Here is a 21495-nt window from a genome sequence, read left to right as displayed (position 1 = left end):
ATCACTGCCATACAGCAGGTCCCTGAAAGCAGGCCTGGGCCCTCCAGGTCTCGGCCCTCCAGAGGACACCTGTCAAGGTCATCACAGACAGGGAATAGCAGCCAGCAGGCTGCCTCCACCTCTGCTGTGGATGCCTGGGGAGTACCAAGATGTAGCGGCACAGTTAGGAAAGTTAAGAAGATGTAGTTGCAGAGGCTGGGCACAGGTATTAGTCACTTGTACATAATGTTCACTATTGTCAATAAACTCCCAAGAATGTCTCCCTGCCTAAGGCTCCTTGTTCTGATGAGCAGGGTTCGTGTCACTCAGATGTGAAACCTTTCTGCACAATATAAAGGCAGGTGTCTCAGTGCAGGGCCTCTTCCCTGTGCTTTGTGCAGCCTTCAGGCCGAAGTGATGGTCTGGCCTCACACTCCCTGGATGCATTAGTGATGCCTGCACCTCGACCGTGCTTGTCATTGCTGCCAGAATGTTGTGGGCAGGCACCACAGAGTTCTGTCATTCTCTCTGCACTCTCAGCACTTTTAAGGCGCGGCTGGCCCCATCTCTTCAACATCTGCAATTAGTAAAACTGTGCTCTTGAAGGGGTCAGGTTCTGAAGGCAGACAAAGGATCAGATGCTATTAAAGTTTCATGGCTGCATCTCTACAATATGACCCTGATTACAGGGCACAAGTGAGCTGCTTTCAGCCAGACAGGAGTTGGACATTCTCAGAGGCTATGTGAGGATCTATGGAGTGCCCTCACTGCATGTCGTCATCATCCTCCTGCAATCGAGTGACTATTAGGGCCTCCACTGTGTCTCCATGACAGGAACATTTTCACAGCAGGTATGTGCGCTGCCATAAGCCAGACTGGAGTCAAACATTCATAGATGCAATGTGAGGAACTTATGGAGTCTCCTCACTGCAAGTCGTCATCATTCTTCACAAATCTAGCAGCTATGAGGACCTCCCGAGTGCGCCTGCCTTGTCTGGCTAGTGCAAGGGCCTCATTGCTGTCGTTGTCGCCTTCAAGGACCTCCTCACCCTCATCACCAGCAAAGGAGACCTCCAGCTCCTGTATCTCCTCCTCAGCCAGCTCCTCTCCCTATTGCAGCACCAGGTTGTAAAGGGTGCAGCAGGTGACGACGATGCATGACGCCCTTTGTGGACTATATTGCAGGGCTCAACCAGACCAGTCCAGTCACCGGAACCTCATTTTCAGCATCCTGATTGTTTGCTCCACCAAGTTGTGAGCTGCAGCAAAAGCCTCGTTATACCATCGCTCTGCTGCAGCCTGAAGCCACCGCATGGATGTCATCAGCTACATCCCCTGCAGGTAGCCCTTGTCCCCCAGGAGCCAACCCTGCAGTCTCTGTGGACCCTGGAAGATGTCAGGGATCTGTGACTGACTGAGAACGTAGGAGTCGTGTACATTTCCTGGAAACCATGTGCATACCTGCAGGATATATTTCTGGTGATCGAACACCAGTTGTACATTTCAATGAATGGAATCCCTTGCGATTGACATAGTTGACCATGTGTTGCGATGGAGATCTGAGCGCCACGTGAGTGCAGTTGATCGCACTCTGCACCTGTGGGAAATCCAAGATCTGGGCAAATCCAATCGCTCTTGCATCCTGGCTGTTGTGGTCCCAGGTGAAATGCACTAATGGCATCTGTGACTTCATGGATGCATTTGTGGGTGGAGGCTTGTGATTTCCCACAGAGGTCACCTGTGGAGCCCTGAAAGGAACCACTGGCATAGAAATAGAGTACTGCTGTCACTTTCACAGCCACTGGCAGTGGATGCTCTCCATGTCCACATGATGCAAAATCCTGCAGCAGCTGGCAGATGTGACTGACCAGTTCCCTTGATGTGCGCAGTCTTCAGTGACACTGATTCTCAGTCATTTGCAGGAATGAAAGATGGCAACTGTAGACCCTGGTTTTAACTCGGCGCTGATCAGCAACGGCTCGCTGTGGTTCTTCGGTGGAGTGTGGGAGCTCCAGCCGCCCCTTCTTCCTGAGGGTGCTGCTCCTCCCTCTGCGCAACCAGGTGCCTCAGTTGCTCTGTTGTTTTCACTCTCTGTATGCCACAAGGCTAGTTCACCATGCTCCAAGATCCTGATGTATTCCTCCTGCAGGATGAATGAGAGAGACACTTGGGTTAGCATGAGTGTATTATGAAACTCTCTTGGTTACATCTGAAGGCTCCTTAATGCATCCCAGACAGTGTTGGCCACCACTTGGATGGCCAGAGATTAGTGCGCTGCACTGCTGCCCAAAACCCAACCTTCCTCCATCCCACTCCACCTAATCGATTGGTGGCAGCTTTGCCTATCGGACTGCATGCTGTGCCCTCAGCTCAGGCACAGGCATTCTCCTAAACCACACTGCAAGGCTGCACTGCTAGCTTGACCCATGGTGTAGACTGGTCCAAACAGGGATGGTGATATTGCAAGGGGCTGTGAGCACCTCCAGCAGGCTCCATGGCTAGCTTTAGCAAGGTGATTGTACAATGTGCCCAGTCGTCCAACTGTTCTGCAGTTCACTAAAATGCTCATTAGTTTGCAATCTGTACTCGAGGGGTGAAAAGCTCTGGAGCAGTTTGTAGCACTTTGATGCCTCTGCGTTCCTTGAGTGGGCAGATAAGCTAGAGGCCCAACTCCATGCATGTCAATGTGGCTGCACCTGAACTGTCTCAGCCGCAAAGGAATGGTCACTTTATACAAGGTTTCTCAAATGCGTGGCCGCTTCCTTTGCCAACATCCTCACCCCACCCCGCATGTGCTTGTGTGCTACCTTCAACCACAGAGCAGCCTTTTCTCCCCCCCAAAGTCACCTCAGCCGCAGGACAGCCTTGCCTCCCCCCAAAGTCGCCCCAACCATAGAGCAGCATTCCTCCCCCCAGCCCAAAGTTGCCTCAACCACAGGTCAGCCTTTGCCCCTTCTGCCTTCGCAAAGGCACCTTTACTGCAGGGCTGCCTTTGCCCCTTCCCCCAAAGTCACCTCAACTGCAGGGCAGTTTTTGCGTGCCCCCCTCCAAGTCGCCTCAGTCACAGGGCAGCCTTTGCCCCCTTAAATGCACCTCAATCTTGAAGTCCAACAGGTGTCCCTCACGAGCGCTTTGCTACGTTACTGTGCACTCACCTCTGAATTCCCCTCAAAGTGCAGCCTGCCAAGAACACCCCTTTTATACGCTGTTGTGAAACATGTGGGCGTGCAATCACACTGACATGGGTGGACAATCCAGCAGATAGGGCTGAGTCTGGCAATCTAGCCTTATTATGATATGCTGATGTATTACAATGAGGTTCCCAATGTCCATTGACAGGATAGGCGGCCCGCCATCGACGGGCTGAGCAGACGATCGCAAACTAGTTTCACGATTTTTGGCCTTCTCGCCATATTGCCTGCTCCCACCACCAAACACGCTGATGCCAGTGGGCACAGACGATTCTGCCCACTGTGAAGTTCACTGTAGATTCAAAATAGGCAACCTTCCAGCTTCTGTTCCTCACAAGGTTCAAACTGAGATTAAGCCTCACCCACCCTCTATGCGGTCAATGATGAAGTTAGCCTTTTACTCTGCTTACAGTGCAGGTCTGTCTAGCTTTCTTTATGTTGGCTAACTTCTTTCAGTGAGCTGCAAACCACAAGAGGTCCAAATTGCAACAAAAACGTCTCCCATCAAACAGCCAGGTAAATTGAAACCAGAGATCCTTCCTAAGCTCTGCATGACATGACAATGTAGCCTCCTCTGCGCTATCCTCAAACCAATCTTGAAGCTATCCTCAAACCAATCTTTAAGCTAATTATCCCTCAACACCTCCAGCTACATAAACCCGCCTGTTCTTTTATTGCCCGAACTCTTGCATTCTGAATGTAGTAAACAAACATGGGTAACCTTCTGAATTGCCATTTCTTCAGGTGCTCTGGCAATCACTGAAGCCCAGCAGTTCAATTACCTTACCCTTACTACAATAATCTTCCCAGCACTAAACATTACCTCTAAAATATTAGCATGAGCCATGAATAAGATATTCGCCACCTTCACCTCCTAGAGTAAACTTGGAGAAGATGTATCCACTGGTGGAAGAAACCAGAACTAGGTATCATAAATATAAAATTGTCGTCAATAAATCCAATAGGAAATTCAGGAGAAATTATTTTACCCAAAGAGTGGCTAGAATGTGGAACTCACTCCCATAGGAGAAGTTGAGTCGAATAGCATAGATGCATGTAAGAGAAAGCTAGGTAACTAAAAGAGGAAGAAAGGAATAGAAAGATATGTTGATAAAGCTAGATGAATAAGGCAAGGAGGATGCTCAAATGGACCATAAGTACTGGCATGGACCTGTTGGGCTAAATGACCCATTTCTGTGCTGTAAATACCTTGTAGGACTATGATAAGTGGATAATTTTGTTAAGGTCCGGTTAGAGACGGTAAACATTTAAAAGGAAATCCGAATATCTAATTTTAACCAATAGACCTATGCCACAAGATTTCACTTCTTTTTAAACAAAACAAACTTTATTGTATATGAAAGACTTAAACAAAACAAGCATTATTAACTTAACAATACAGGGCAGAATTTTGCCCTTGGTGGGCATGCGGGCCCCACTGGCTCGGCAGCAGGTCAACCCCTGCCACCGAAATGGGGCCCACTGCCATTTTGAGTGGGTGGGCCAATTAAGGCCTGCCCAATAGGAAGCGCTATGCACTTCCTGTGCGGGGGGGGGGGGAGGGAATCCCCAGCTGTCAAAGTGCGCTCTTGCGTGCGGGAAAGCGCGCACTGCTCCCTGAGACAAAGTGCTGTCTCAGGGAGATTACTGACAGTGTATTAAAGTTAAAAAATGGAGAAATAAAAATATTATTAACATGTCCCCCTCATGTGACAATGTCACACAAGATGGGACATGTTAATAAATATCACATTACATTTATTAAAGCTTTTAAAAAGGAACATGAAACCTCATTCCGCCAGTGGATGAGGTTTCATGTATTATCAGAAGCCCGCTGGGGCTCCTGGCCTGCCTACCAGCTTTAAGGTTGGACGGGCAGGGCCTTTAATTACTTTAAATATCCTGTCAATGGCCTCAATTGGCCACTGACAGATCGGTGGGTGGGCAGCTGATTTCGCTGTCCGCCCGCCTTCCTGAAAATTTAAAGTGACCAGGATGATGTCATCTCACGTCATTTTCCCATCAGCGAGCGGGCCCTGCCCCCAAATCTCCAACGGGAAAATTCTGGCCATGGTTTTTAACTACATAGGCAATGCAGTCAGGTTTACTTCCTACCTTTCCCCACGAACTCTCTTAGAAGACACATCAATCTTGGAAGTTATTTGCTTCTGATAGGATTACCCATAAGTATGCCATAGGCCTCTGGAGAATTCTCCTCAGCTCCAACTATTCTCAGGGGTAAAACTTTCATTTACTTTGACTGTGGATGCCGTAGTTCCTTGTTCTAGTTACTTTTCTAATTCTTCCAAGTTACTCTTCTGGTTATTTTCTTTTGCAATAAAACACTGTGCGCCCCACTGTAGATACTCCCACTACCTTCAAACTAGGCAATCTTCAAGCTTATGTTCCTTTAAAGATTGGAACTAAGATTAAGTTTCACCCGTATTCCACACAGTCAATGATGAAGTTAGTTTTACTCTGTTTCTGCTGCAGGTTTAACTAACTGTCAGTTACTTTGGTTGTCTTCTCTCAGTGAGCTGCAAACCACAAGAGGTCCAAACTGGATCTAAAAACCTGTCCCAGCAAACTCCCAGGTAAATTGAAATCAGAGAGCCTTCCTGAGCTCCATCCATCTCCATGACAATGTAGCCTGCTCTGGGCTGTTCTCAAACCAATCTTTAAGTTAATTACCCTTATTTACAACTTATTTTTTAAACTAATTTAGCTCTAACTCCCAGATTAAAAACATTTCTCAAGGCTAGACTTCTTTGTAGACATTAATCTTCAGTTCTGCAGCTAAGTAAGCCTACTATTTTATGATCTTACATTTTCAACCCTAAAGTCAACATGGCCCTAACCTTTTAGAGGTAACAGACTCCAAACTTGTTTTAATTTCATTTATCACATTTTCTACAGTTAAACTTTAATTCTTGAAAGCACAAGTTATATTTTAAAACTATAAGGTATATTCTAAAACACATCGACCATGAACTATGTATTCACAACAACAGCTATAGTTTAAATTCTACAACTGGTGGAATTAGTCATTTGGATTGTTTTATATAGGTTGACGTGAGGGCATGAAAACATTAGATACTTGTAGAGCCAAGGCTGCAAAAGCAGCACGCTATGCATGAACCTCCCAAATAGCTAGTTGGCGTGAGCCTATACACGCATCCCTTCAGTATTAGCATGGTAATCGTGGCCGCATACGAATCATGCATAAAAATAATAATGTGCATTTATAAAGAGTGTTAATGTGATGAAATATCTGAAGGTGCTTCACAACAGCATGATCAGACTAATTTTCACAATGAGCCTTATAAGGAGATATTAAGACAGGTAACCAAATATTATGGTCACCATTAAACCAATTCAAACCACATTAACTTCTATGGCTACATTTGAGTAAAGATATCAATGACATCTCTTGCAAACAGCCCAGGGGTTAGGTGATAATGTGCCAGGGAATACAATCCTTCCATTCATCTCAAGCTCTGAGTGAGAGGTACTTTCATTTTGATTTAGAGCCTGCTCAATATTTGTCACTGCTGTGTTAAATTAAGACGGTTTAAATTAATGAGTTAAAAAAGAAATCCCATGTCCAATTATTCATCTTCAGATTCCCATCTGTGGCAAGATTAGTTTCAACTATTCATGAGACTCATCTGCAGCTGGCGAGTAGTGCTTGGTGTAGAACTACCAAGCTGAAAAATATTGATAGATAGCAGATGTACCAATTAATAACTTGCCATGGCTGATAGAAGGAACACGGCATTTTCCTCAAAGATCTTGCATGTTTTCTCTACTTTAGGTCACTAGGGTTCACAAAGCAAAGTCCAGTTCCCTGGAGACATATCAGAAACTGTCTCATTAGAAGCTCTCATTTGGGACAGGCGAGAGCCACCTACAAGCTATATACTCACCTGGTCGCTCCCAAGAATTCTGAAGTGATGTACTTCCTTAATCAGTGAGTCTGGGCAGGCAGCTGTAAAACAGTGCAAAGGAAAATAAGATTGACAGGAGTAATTTTTGTTTTGCCCACAATGGGAGCTAGTTAACACTGACAGTAATAAAGAATGGAAATTGTGCTTTTTCCTATCTGTTACCCATACCCAGTTAAGCATTGTTTACAATTCTGGACTTTACTAAACTTGTGGCAGTTAATGCAATCTAATCATTTACTTTCTCATTCTTATTACAATCTGACCATTTTTACATCCTGTACATTCAACTAAGGCTGTGGTAATATTTTTTCAAAAATGTATTTTTATTCGTCTCCTAATTACTTCTATGCCTGCAGTACCCAATATCTTACACTTTCAAATATTAGGTGTTTCAAATAATCTAACTGCACAACTACCATGCGTTCCTGAGAGCAGTGTCCTGGGCCCATCTTCAGTTGTTTCATCAATGGCCTTCTCACCATCATAAAGTCAGACTGAGGCTGTTCACTGATAATTACTCAGAAATGGATAAGTCCATGCCTGCATGCAGAAGGATCAGAACAACATGCAGGCTTGGGCTAATACAGTGCCAAGCAACAACAATCTCCGAAAGAGAGAACCTAATTACCTTATTCAATGCGACTACCATTGCTGAGGCCTCACCATCAACATTCTGGAGACCGCGGGGACTGGGGTGTTTTGTTGACCCCTTTAATCACATTTTGATTTAAAGTTTGTAAGTTTCCTTTAAACTTTGTTCTTGGTTTTACAGCTGACCTGAATTAGGGGCTGTGCCTGATTTATCCCAATTTTGTTGATTTGGTTTTCATTTAAAAGATTATCAACATTCTGGAGATCATCATTAGCCAGGAACTAAACTGAATTAGCCGCATTAATATATAGTAGCTGATTGGGTGTTCTGAAGAAAGTGACTCCCCAAATCATCTCCATCGCCTACAAGTCTGATGATTGCACAGTGTTCAGTACCATTCATGATTTATCAGATAATGTACTGAAGCAGCCTGTGTCCATATGCAGCAAGACCTAAACAACATCCAGGCTTGATTTGATAAGTCACAAGTAACATTACTGCTGCACAAGCAGGCAATGACCATCTCCAACAAAAGAGAAAAAAAACACTTCCCCTTGAAATAAAATGGCATTCTACTACTGAATCCCTGACTATAAACATCATGGGGGTTACTATTGACCAGAAACAGAACTGAACTGAAATGCAGCCAAATAAATGCTTCAAGACCAAGTCAGAGGCTGGGAATTCTGTGATGAGTAACTAACCTTCTGACTCCCCAAAGCCTATCCACTGTCTACAAGGCTAAGTCAGGTATGTGATGGAAGTACTTGCTTGGATGAGTGCAGCTCCAACAACACTCAAGAAGCTCGACAGCAATCAGGGCAAAGCAGCTCCCTTGATTGGTACCCCATCTACCACAATAAACATTCAGTCTCTCCACCACCGACACGCAGTGGCAGCAGTGTGTACCATGTATAAGATACATTGCAGCAACTCACCAAGGCTCCTTCAACAGCATATTCCAAACTTGCAACCTCTATCACGTAGAAAGGCAAGGGCAACCAATGCATGAGAACACCACCACTCCAAGTTCCCCTCCAGGCCACACACCATCCTGACTTGGAATTATATTGCTATTCCTGTACTGTCGCTAGATGAAAATCCTGACTCTTCCTTCCTATCAGCACTGTGGGTGTATACCTACACCACATGAACTGCCGCAGTTCAAGAAGGTGGCTCACCATCACCTTCTCAATGACAATTAGGAATAAGTAATAAATGCTGGCCTACCCAGTGACACCGAAATCCCGTAAAAGAATTTTAAGAAGGCACAAAGCAGAAGTGTGATGGAATACTCTCCACTTTATCGAATGAGTGTGGCTGCAACATAACTCAAGCACCTCAACATTATCCAGGACAAAGCAATCCAATTAGTCAGCAATTCATCCACTATCTTAAACACCCACCCCCTCTGGCTGCACCACTGGCTGCAGTGTGTTCTGCCATCCACTCCAGCAAGTCACCAAGGCTTCTCCAGCAGCACCTCCAAAACCTGTAACTTCTATCACCTAGAAAGACAAGGACAGCAGGTGGATGAGAATACCATCACCTCTGAGTTCCTCTTCAAGTAACAGTCCAGCCTGACCTGGACTTTTATCACCATTCCTTCATTGTTACTGCTGGGTTAAAATCCTGGAACTCCTTACCAAAAGACATTGTGGCGGTACCTTCACCATATGGGCTGCAGTTCAAGAAAAAGGCTCACCTTCTCAAGGGCAATTTGGGATGGGCAACATTGGCAGTAATGTTCATATCTCGAAAATTCTGCTGTTACTCTTCAATGTGAAGGCCAACCTTTATCTCTCAACCACACCAGCAAAAATATTTTGGGCAGAATTTTTCCCCCGTCGGACGGGTGTGCACCTGACCCGAGCAAAAGTAAAATGGTGCGCAGTGATGTCGGGTGAGCAGCCTGATGTCATCATGCAGTCTTACAATATTTCGCTCGGCGGGCGCGGGCGAGAGGTGGCAGTGTGCCCGCCAACAATTAAGAGGCCTATTAAGGCCCTTAATCAATTAATTAAATTGGATTTTTCACTGCCCGTCCAACTATTTGGTTGGCAGACAGGTGAAAAGGCCAAGCGGCCTTTGGATTTTTGGGGAAACCTCATCCACGGGCGGGATGAGATTTTGATGTTAATTAAGAACAAAATAAAAATGTTTAAATCTCATTTATAACATGTCCCCCCTCATGTGACAGAGTCACATGAAGGGACATGCTTACCTTATTTTTTAAATCTTCATTTGTAATGTTATAATTCTTTAGCCCCCTGATGCAGCTCTGTGCCTTCAGGGAGCTTTCAGTGCGTGCACCCGTGCTCATGCGCTGACTTCTGCGCTCGTCATCCTCCTGCCCCCACCCCGGCAGCTCTTAGCTTTTCAGTGCGCCTTTCACACTGGCTGCCAATTAATTGTCCAGCCAGCATGAAATCACGGTCGGGGGCCAACCGCAGGTGGCGGGCAGTGGTCGGTTTCACGGCTGCTCCCGGGCCCGCCCACTACGTCTGGCCATTTATTTCATTGTTCATGTGGGAACTTTCTGTTTCTGTCTCCATTGCCTGCATAACAACAGGGACTCCACATCAAAAATTGATCACTGACTTTAAAACGCTTTGGTATTTCCTAAGAATGTGATAAATGTTATATAAATAGAAGCATTTTTCTTCAGAAAGCAGCAGGCACCATGTCCATTTGAAAAATCTGGTACAAGTGTTTCCAAAGCAATTTGTATATTATACTTAAATGAACTTTGTGTTGCTCTGTCTCTGTGCCAGCAAGAAATGATTGCAGGGGACACTGAGACATAAGCATCCTTTTAAAGTTATTCTTCTCTCTCTCCACCCCAGTTAAGCTGCTACATTTCCTTTTCCCTGGGCTTTATGCTAGCTCTTTCTTCTTGCCCCAGTTCACGCTGGTGCTCTCCTTCCTCATTTACTCTTAGAAGCTCTCAGCCAACACCTTCTTATTCACATTTTCACGAGAATAGGAGCTCCTTCCCTACAGTATACAGGGTCAGAATCCCGGCCATTAATGCTGTGAGCCGCACAGCTAGGGACCAGGAACCTGTCATGGCGTATTAGCTCACAGAAAATGGAGGAGTAGTTAGGGGAGATTGGATGGCAGTGGGAAGAAAAATGAACGAGACTGAAAAGGCGGAATGAGTATTAGTATTCACCTAAAGCTGTCGCTCTTTCTTCTCTTCCACCAGCCCCAATTTCTACCCTTTCCCTCTTGCAAGCATCACTCTGAGCTTCTGTCCCCTTCTGTTCATTACCACCCATTTCCCTTTCTGCATATTGTTATACATTTTCCTCCTTTTCATTGCCATACACTTCCTACCTGCCTCTTGCTTTTTTATTTTCCTACTTTCCTCCTCTTGCATTGCCAACCGTTCCCCCTTTGGTGGCACTCGTTGGCCTTTTTCATTCCCATTCAATTCCCCTTTTTGTCCTCCCCACCGGCATCCATTTCTTCCCTTCCTGCTCCAGTGGCTAGTGCATCAGTGCAGGTTCTTGTCCCCTGTTGTATATTGCAAGGTATGAGCATTTTGTTACTTTGCCCTCTCTGCTACCCTCTCTGTTGGGGAGGTGTAAGTAAAGTTAGTTCAGTAATGCTGCCTGCAGTTGAGCACGTTAGACATACTCAGGGCAATACATCACAGAAAGATGGTGACGAGGCTGGGTTGAAATTTTCTTTTACACTTCATTAGAGAAATTAAGGACTGAAGAATATTGCGACACAGTTTTGGAACTCCTAAAGTTGATTTTGAGAAGTTTAAGCAATTTGAAAGATTGTTTCATCTGAACATCATGTTGAGGTACACAGTGAGCACAGTATATAACTGAAAAAATTTGGCACTGAAGACATATTTAGGCACAATGAGGGCATCCTAAAGAGGGCTGGTGTAACGATGAGCAACAGTTACACATTTGAGTGAAAGCAAATAAAACAGGAGATGAGGATAAAGTAAATGTTTTCCTCACCATGATAGGGCCAGATGCTCTTGAGGTAATGTCAATTCAGTGTTGCCCACGAGAACCCATTACTATAGAATATGCTGAAATTAATGGATTTCTGGACTCATAGTGCAGCTATGAATGCAATTGTACCAAGAGTTATGTTCCATCAAAGGAAGCAGTTGCTAAGTGAGACTGTTGCAGATTATGTTCTCGAATTAAAGAAATTCTATTGTCGTTCTGGGTATGGTGCAAACTTTGACTTTGACTTGAGAGAGTCTTTCGTGCGAGTCCTAAAGGACAATAAAATCCAAATCAAGCTTTCAAGCAGAAGCACTAAGCTGACATGAAAGGAGGCCTGCAATGAAGCCAAAGCCATGGAATATCAGAAAGAGTAAATTTCAAAGGAGTTCTTTTCTTGAGCGGGCAGGAGAGGTCCACCAGATTCCAGCGTGGTCCAGGCTAGAGCAGCCAAGTTTGCACCGGTCTCAGAGTCAGAAATTTAAATGTTACTGTTGTCATGCTAGCTACCAATCATTTAAACGCCCCCATTTCCAGTTAAAGTACTATGCCTATGGGAAGGTTGTCATATCCAGATGGCATGCAGGAGGAAACAGTAACGCTTCAGGTAATGGTAAAACTCCAGTTCACTGTCATGCACCAGTTTGAGGTTGTGGTAGATCCCAAGCAATTTCCACAATCTGGAAGTCTTCAAATGCACATATGATAGGTGTGAAAAAAGAAGTTGATATTATCGAGCAGGAAGATCAAAAGTTATAATCAGTCAGAGACCAAGAAAAACAGCACATGGGAGATAAAAGTAATAGGCCCAAAGATGAAATTCCAGCACTCAGAGTAGAAATGTAAGTTGGAGATATACAACTTACTTTCATCATTGATACTGCTGCAACAGTGTTTGTTATCTTGGAAGGAAAGTACAAGAAATTCTTAAGTCACATTCTCATACACAAAACTGGTGTGAAACTAACTAGTTATTCCAAAAGCAGTGTTCCAGTGTTAGGTGGAAATTAGGGTGGAATATGATGATACATCCTATTACCTGCCATTGGTAGTAGTAGGAGAGAACATAGTCTCCCTGGTGGGAAGGAATTAGCTTAATAAGATAAGGTTAAACTGGACTGAGTTATTCATAATAGGAATCAGTAGGTATATGCCTGGTTGTGAGAATGTGCTAAGAGAGCACGAAGTAGTCTCTGATCAAGGAGGACCAAATGATAAAATTTGGCATCACAAGGCTGAAGACAAGAGAAAGAATAATGTACAACCCACATTTTGCAAGGCTAGGCCAGTGCCTCATGCACAGATGGGAGCAGTAAGAGCTGTTATTTTTATGTTTTCCTCTGCTGCTCTTTCTGTTGGGGAGGTGTAAATAAAGTTTGTTCAATAATGGTTGCCTGCAGTTGAGCATGTGTTAGACCTACTCAGTGTTCCCTGCACTAAATATTGGGATTCTAGCCTGTGCTGCAATTAGAATTTGAGGTAGAAAGTGGCTCATGATAAAAATAACCCTTCAGTAATTCGAATACATTTTCACATAGAGCAGCATAATGTTCATTATGATTATGTGATATGATTTCATCTGTAATGATTTCCTCTTTAGAGAGTTAACCATTTGGCTCAAAAAGTGGTGTGGGAAGAAGGGGTTTTGATTCATGGGGCACTGGCATCATTACTCAGGGAAGAGTGATCTATTCTGAAAGGATGAGTTCCAGTTGAGCCGGGCTGGGACAGAGCTTTAATATAACAGGAGGTGGTGGGGGGGTGGGGGGGTGGGGGGGGGGGGGGGGGGGCGGTGGTGGTGTGTGGGTGTGTGGGGGGAGGAGGAGGGGCTGTGGGGGCAGGCAGGAGGGCTCAGGTGAGGGGAGATTTAGAAATCCAGAGAAAGGTTCAGGCATCAAAAAAGTATAGCAATGTGGGTAAAGACAAGCAGTGTGGGACAGGAAGGGACAGACAGTTTAACAAAAATTGTACATCAGCAATTGAGGTCATTGCAAGGAATAGAAGTAAAAAAGAGAAATAAAAAATTATTTATCTGAATGCACAAAGCATCTGCAATAAAATAGATGAGCTAGTGGCTTACAGAGACATGGTTAAAAGGTGATCAAGGTTGGGAAATAAATATTCTAGGGTACACAATATTTCGGAAAAACAGACAGGATGGCAAAGGAGGAGGAGTAGTCCTGATAGCAAAGGATGACATAAGGACATTAATGAAAAAGAATCTGGTCTCTGAATATTACGAAGTGGAATCAGCATGGGTGGAAATTAGGAATAGCAAGAATCAGAAAACACTGATGGGAGTATTTACAGGCCCCTTAACAGTAGTTATGCTGTTGGGCAGAGCATTAAATAAGACATTATTGGAAACTGTAACAAAGGAAATGTTATAATTGTGGGGGACTTTAATCTTCATATAGACTGGGACAATCAAATTGGCAAGAGTGGTGTTGGAGGTGAGTTTGTAGAACGTTTTTGTGACCGTTTCTTACAGCAATACATTGTGAAACTGGCTAGAGATAAAGCTACCTTAGATCTAGTACTGTGTAATGAAGCAGGGTTAATTAGTAATGTTGTAGGTAAAGATCCACTGGAATAGAGTGATCATATTACCATTGAATTCCATGTTACGTTTGAAAGTGACATAGTCCAATCACAAACAAGAAGCTTAAACTTAAACAGAGCCAATTACATAGGTATGAGGGGAAGACTGGTTAAAGTTACTTCAGTAAATGGGCTAAAAGTTATGGAGGTAAATGAACAGTGGGAAACATTTAAAGAAACAATTCAAAAAAATAACAGAAACAGTTCAATAAAAATACATTCCACTGAAAAATGAAAACTTAGCAAGAAAGACCAATCCATGGCTTACTTAGGAAATTAAGGATAGTATTAGATGAAAAGAAGAGGCTTACAATGTTGCAAAAAACAGTAACAAGTCTGAGGATTGTGAGTGTTTAGAAATTAGCAAAAGGCCACCAAAAAGTTCATAAAAGGGAAAAATAGAATGAGATGAAAACTAGCCAGAAACATAAAAACAGGTTATAAGAGCTCTTATAAGTATAGAAAATGGAAGAGAGTAGCTATAATAAACATTGGACCCTTAGAAGCAAAGACAGAAAAAATTATCACGGGGAATGAGGATATGGCAGAGGCAAATATTTTGTGCCTGTCTTCCCATTAGAAGACACAAGTTTCATACCAGAAATAGATGGTAACCTAGGAGCTAAAAGGAGTGAGGAAATTAAGAAAATTAGTATCAGCAGAAAAAAAGTATTGGAGAAACTTAAGAGAATAAAATCCAGGACCTGATGTCCTACACACTATCGTTCTAAAAGAGATAGCTGCAGATGTGCTGTCTATGATTTTTCAGAACTCTTTAGATTTGGGAATGGCCCCATTAGATTCAAAGTTGGCAAATATTACACTGCTTTTCAAGAAAGGAGGGGGAGAGAAAACAGTGAACTACAGGTAAGTTAGCCTAACATCAGCTGTTGGGAAAAAGCTGGAATCTATTGTTAAGGAAAACCAAGAAAAGCATAATATGATTAGAACAAATTAACATGATTTTACTAACGGGAAATCCTGTTTGACAAATTTATTAGAGTTTTTTGAGGATGTAACTAGTAGGGTAGATAAAGGGAAAAGAGTAGATGTAGTATATCTGGATTTCCAAAAGGCATTCAATAAACTGCCACACAAAAGGTTAATAGGCAAAATAAGGGTGCATGGAGTTGGTAGGCAGTGGCTAGTGGAGTGCTGCAAGGATCAGTGCTGGGGCCTCAGCTATTTACAATCTATTAATGACTTAGATAAAGAGACAGAGAGTAATGTATCAAAGTTTGCTGATGATACCAAGCTAGGTGGGAAGGTGAGCTGTGCACAGGACACAGAGAGGCTGCAAAGAGACATAGACAGGTTAACTAAATGGGCAACAAGATGGCAGATGGAGTATAATGTAGGAAAGTGTGAAGTTATTCACTATGGTTGTAAGAATAGAAAAACAGAATACTTTTTAAAAGGTGTGAAACTTGTAAGTGTTGGTGTTCAAAGAGACTTGGGTGTGTTTGTACAAAGAGCATAGAAAGTTAGCATGCAAGTACAGCAAGCAATTAAGAAGGCAAATGGCATGTTGGCCTTTATTGCAAGGGGATTGGAGTACAAGAGTAAAGAAGTCTTGCTACAATAGTACAGAGCTTTGGTAGCCACATGAGGAATACTGTCTGCAGTTTTGGTCTCCACATTTAAGAAAGGATATACTTACATTGGTGGCTATAAAGCAAAGGTTCAATAAATTAGCCCCTGGGATTAGGGGGTTGTCCAATGTTGAGAGACTAAGTAAATTTGGCTTATCTTCTCTGGAGTTTAGAAGAATGAGAGCCAATCTCATTGAAACCTACAAAATTCTGAAGGGGCTTGATAGGCTAAATGCTGAGAGATTGTTTCCACTGATTGGGGAATCTAAAACATGGGGGCACAGTCTCAGGATAAAGGTCTGATCACTTAGGACTGAAATGAGGAGAAATTACTTCTGTCAAAGGGTTGTGAATCTTTAGAATTCTCTACCTCAGAGGATTGTGGATGTTCCGTTGTCTAATATGTTTAAGGCTGGGATAGACAGATTGTTAGTCTCTCAGGGAATTAAGGGATATGGGGAGCGAGTAGGAAAATGGAGTTGAAGCCCAATATCAGCCATGATTGTATTGAATGGTGGAGCAGGCTTGATGGGCCATTTGATTCACTCCTGCTCCTATTTCCTGTGTTCTTACGTTAATTGAAGATAACAATGCAACCGTATTGAGGGAGGCTCTTGGTGGCCCTGATTCGCAGGACTTTCTCCAAATGCTACATTGTATTGCTGGTATCAACTTACCTCAGGCATTAGCATGTTTGCCTTTGAATCAAAAGCCTTATTCCAGGTCTTCAGTACATGATCTAAACTGAAACTTAATTGCAGAATTCAAGAATATTAGAGATGCTTCCTTTTAGACAAAATGTTAAACTAAGATATTATCCACCCAAGTGAGGTGAAGGAAGGCTTCTCATGAGAACTGGGAGTCCATGACCCCTTAGGGATCTGTATGAAGGCTTCTCTGGGTGAAAGGGCCTGTGGAGGAGGGAGAGAAGGAGCCATCCATGTGCATTTGGAAAGGCTCCATATGCTGGATCCAGACAGCTCCTGCCCCTGACAGGGAACACTTCTATCTGGAATATGCTTCTGAAACAGAGCCACATGCTGGGGGCTGGCCCACCCTGTTCTTCTCTCCCTCTGTCCCTTGCTCACTATTGGGTGCCTGCACTGTTCCCAGCTGTTGTGTCAGGGAGAGGAAGCAATGCCACTGGAACATCACCAAATGCAACCCTCCTGAAGTGGTTGGTGACAAAAAGACATAAAGGTAACACCCTGAGAATGGGCTTCAAGTGAAATCGTTAGTTTGAAATTAAAATAACACTAAAGTGGTTTTAAACATCAAATGACCTGGTATGAAAAAATATCCATGAACCTCAACAGAAAGGGGGAGGGGCTTAAAGGTCTGATTTCCTCTTTGATGGAAAGTAATATCAGAACACATATTGTTTTGTGACATGATGCAGTAGTGGACTAGGAACAATCAAGCAGATCACAGGTGCAAATGTAATGTGGATGTTTGAGATATGTTAGACATTGGTCACACTGGAATTCCAACAAATCCTTTATATTCTGTCACAAGAGCAAGGCAGTAATGCCTTGCCTGGTGCAAGGGTTGCCAAACAAACATTTGGTGCTTTGCACTGAGTTGTGCACAACTTGGGGTGCGCAGGGCAGTTGCCTGTAATGATGACAATCTTCTTTTTCTTTCACTGATATGTTTTAACAACTTTCCTGATCTACACCTCAAAAATGCTGGAGTACATCCAGGCAGTTTTGTTGGCTTTGTACAGCATGGGCAGTGTCTTGACACTCACAAAGTTACGTGACTTCTTGAACTTTTTTATCATAAGAAGCGGCAGCTTTTTGGTGACATCTATGTTGGTGCTGACCATAGTAGTGAAGTGCTCCTTATTCCACCATGACATGTTTCACCTTTAAACATTAAAGAGCGGTCTGGCAAAAGATGGTAAAACAGTCCAGTTTCATCCACGCTAAACATGTATTGTGGTGCTTACTTGTTCAAGACACAGGTGAGACCATTCTGGTGCCAATATCTGTCATTGCTACCGTAACCACTGCACCCATCACCGCATGGAAGACAATGCCGTGCCTTGTCTTGAATTGGTCCAGCCTCCGTTGCTGTAGGTGAACTCTATTTGGTCCAGTTTCTTTGCCAGGGTTACTCCCTGTTCCTGCAGGATTGGACCGGAGATGGGAATGTTCTCTGGTTGAACCATATTAACAGAGCTTGTTCAACATCGGGATAGACAACCGTTATTATCCTCATCCTTGTCGGAGAGAATTCCTGCTTGTTAAACTTTTCCAAGGTTTTCGTCTTGTGTTTCATAATGGTGGACAAGCTCACTGGTGGAATCTCCCACTCTTTCACGATATCTGCTTTCTTCCTGGTGCCATAGTTTTTCACTTGCTGGATCAACTTTACCTTCTCTCTAACCAACAATGCTTTTAACTTTCTCACAGGTTTAGCCAACTCGCAGACTTTGCTCAATCTTTCACAGGGAGATCTCAATGTCAAATGATGGCTTGCCCAGCGCTCCATGATTTTGTGCTCTTGTGTGGTCAAACTCTACTCTGATTGGTCAATGCGGTCATATGGCTATCGTAGAAAAGTTCATCTAATTGGAGATATCAGTGCAGAATTTCAGTTTATCATGAGCATTATTCTATGGGATTTGCTATTCTACCGGAGGGATCGGTTGACGACTTTGATGTAACCAGAATTTCATGTCATCCAATTTTGATTCATGATGTTGCTGTACAGTATTTTGAAGTGAGTTGACTGTGCCTGGTCATTCACTTTAGCAACTTTACGCAAAAAGTGAATGTGTGCAAATTGACTGCTGCATTTGCTTACAGAACAACAGTGACTAGCTTTCAAAGAGCGATGCAATAGATGTGAAGCACTTTAGGTATCGTTAGACTATCATTATATAAATGCAAGTTTTTTTCTTTCTGTAATATAGACTTTTGCAATGTGACTAAAAAAGATTTATTTTGTTCTTTTAAGTTAAAACAATACAGCAGTAACACCAAATTCAACTCAGACCTTACTATTTTTTCAAGCTAATAAACCTTACCAGACAACTTGGAATCCAACGAAGTGTTTATTTTGAAAGATCCATATTAACTTACATTTAGTGTATGGTCTAAGAACAGAGTGCCACTTTAAGTCAACTGTCACAGCTGATCTTCAGTGGAAGGTTTAGAGACACGAATTAGATGGCTGAGATGAATGACAGGGACTGTAGTTATCAGTGACTGTTGGTGCAGTTATCACCACATGACTGCACTGATCTGTTACTTAATGTATTGCTGCTGTATAAATAGGTGCTCCAATTTACCCAGGTTTCAGTTCTACATTGTGGGTTATGATTCATGTCAATTTTCCAAATAGGAAGCTCAGTATAATTTACTCAGAGATAATCTTTTGGAAACACTGGAACATAAACTTTCAAGTGCACTGAAAATGCTTTACCAAATTGTTATCCACTTATCTTGGGGAGGGATTCTCAAAAGTGGAGTCCTGACCTATTTCAGTCCTCTGGGTGAAAGGGCCACTGATTAAGCTGGTACAAGTGGCAGGCATTTGGACAACATTTGTTAATATAAATAGTACAAAATTACTAACTGTGGTCAATGTAAAAAGGGATTGTTCAGGACGTGGAGGGATTGAGAGTTCAAAATGCTACCAATTTTTGTTTTTAATCTAAATTTCTGCAACTTTTCATACCCAATTGGATTTTGACAAACACATAACTGGCTTCCAGAGGAAAGCCAGAGTTGAATCAAGATTTGTGTGGAATGAAGGAGAAACTGGTCTTTCAGTGGAAATTTACTATAGGTTCAGATTGATGAACTTTCTGAACGTCCATGGGAGTTGGAAAATTCAAACTTACGTCACATTCTACAACCTTTATCTTGTAATTTTTTTCTCCAGGAAATCTAGAAAATTGTCTTGTTAAATATTTTTGCATTCAAAACTTCTCACAGAAGTGGTGGAAAATGATGTAAATTGAAATATTCCAATCAATCATATGGATAGGTGCTTGCCGCTAAACATGTGAAATGTGAATAAAGAACATGGCACAAGAGGTATAGTAATAACAAGAAGTTTTATAATAAACTAGAGGAGAAGATAAACTTTGTGATGTGTTTTGCATTCAAGTCCCAATACAGTGACTTAAGTGCAAAATCTCAGTTGGTAGTTCAGTAAAGTTCAGTACTGAGGGAGTGCTGCACACTCAAGAGGTGCTGCCCGTCACGTAAGACATTGAATTGAGGCCCCGTCTGTCCTTAGAGACGGACATTAAAAAACCTATGGCACTATTTTGAAGGAGAGTAGGGATGGCCTGGCCAACATTTATTAACCAACATCACTAAAACAGGTCATCTGGTCATTTAGTTCACTGCAGCTTGTGAAATTTTGCTGTGTGTGAATTGGCTGCTACTTTGCTAAATTAAACTAGTTTCTACACTTTGAAAGTACTTTCTTGGCTGCAAAGCACTTTGGGATGCCCTGAGGTTGTGAAAGACACTATATAAATGCAAGTCTTTCCCTTCATTTACAGTGAAATTATGAGTATAGGGTTTCACTTTGGATAATGAGCTGAGAAATCTCTGAAAATGCTTTTAGATTTTGCTTTAAATAATTGAACTGAGATATATTTGTGAGTTTATTAATTATTATACACTAGAGGCAGAAATTTCCTTTCAGTGGGCGGGCATCCGCCCAACCCACTTGAGTGTGAAATGATACGCGTTGAAGTTGGCCAAGTGTGCCAACGTCAACACGCAGTCATGTGATAGTTCATTTAGCAGGCATGTGCCAGAGTCAGCAGCGTGCCCACCGACAATTAAAAGGCCTGTTAAGGCCATTAAATAATCAATTAATCTAAATATTTCACCCCCCATCCAACGTAATGGTTGGCAGGCAGGTGAAAAGGCCAAGCGGCCTTTGCATTTTTTTGGAAGCCTCATCCACGGGTGGGGTGAGGTTTCCAAAAGCAAATAAAAATAAAATATAAGTTTTACAATTGAATTAATAACACGTCCCTGCTCTTGTGACAGAGTCACATGAGGGGACATGTTTTATTACATTTTTATTTTCTTTATTTTTTTTAACAACGCTTCATCTCCCTAAGGCAGCTCTGTGCCGGTTTGCGCTCGGCCTGCTCGCCCTCCTCCCCCCGCTGCCACTTGTGTTTCACGCTGAGCAGGCCTTAATTAGTCCACCAATGTGAAATCACAGTCCGGTGTCGATCGCGGGCAGTGGGCGGGGGAGGGGGCCTGCCCACCAAGGGCAAAATTCTGCCCTATAGCAATTTGTTTTGGTTAAAAAAATTGTTTACTTCAGTCACAAAATGTCCCACTTGGTCATGGCACTAAATTTTGTAAGCCCAGGTCTTAAGGGCTTCTTGAATGTAACAGATGTGATGTAAAGTTTTCTCCCACAAGAATCTCATTTTGTAAATAATCAAAGCATATCTTCAGAGGCCATTATACAGCTAAATCTCTGAATGTAACTGGGAACCTTGGCCACCACCTATGGTAATTTGTAAATCAGAGGCTTGTTTTCAAGTAATTTTCCGATGTGTATGGCCTGTGGGCAAAGTTGGTGCTGATACTGAATTTTCATAAAATTGGTCCTTTAGAGTGCTAA

At 42.9% G+C, this 21495-nt stretch overlaps 1 protein-coding gene across 1 annotated transcript in view; it reads right to left on the bottom strand.

Moving 5' to 3' along the window:
- prkn (parkin RBR E3 ubiquitin protein ligase) overlaps positions 1–21495 on the bottom strand; it is a 1436618-nt gene that overhangs the window by 202483 nt on the left and 1212640 nt on the right. Inside the window, exon 11 of the mRNA XM_041208007.1 lies at positions 7097–7158. Coding sequence (XP_041063941.1) covers positions 7097–7158 — 62 coding nt within the window. The remainder of the gene's footprint in view (positions 1–7096; positions 7159–21495) is intronic.

This window comes from Carcharodon carcharias, chromosome 2 (assembly GCF_017639515.1).
Source record: "Carcharodon carcharias isolate sCarCar2 chromosome 2, sCarCar2.pri, whole genome shotgun sequence".
Taxonomy (NCBI): domain Eukaryota; kingdom Metazoa; phylum Chordata; class Chondrichthyes; order Lamniformes; family Lamnidae; genus Carcharodon; species Carcharodon carcharias.
The sequence above is the reverse complement of the archived record's forward strand: the minus strand, read 5'-3'. Positions and strand labels throughout refer to the sequence as shown.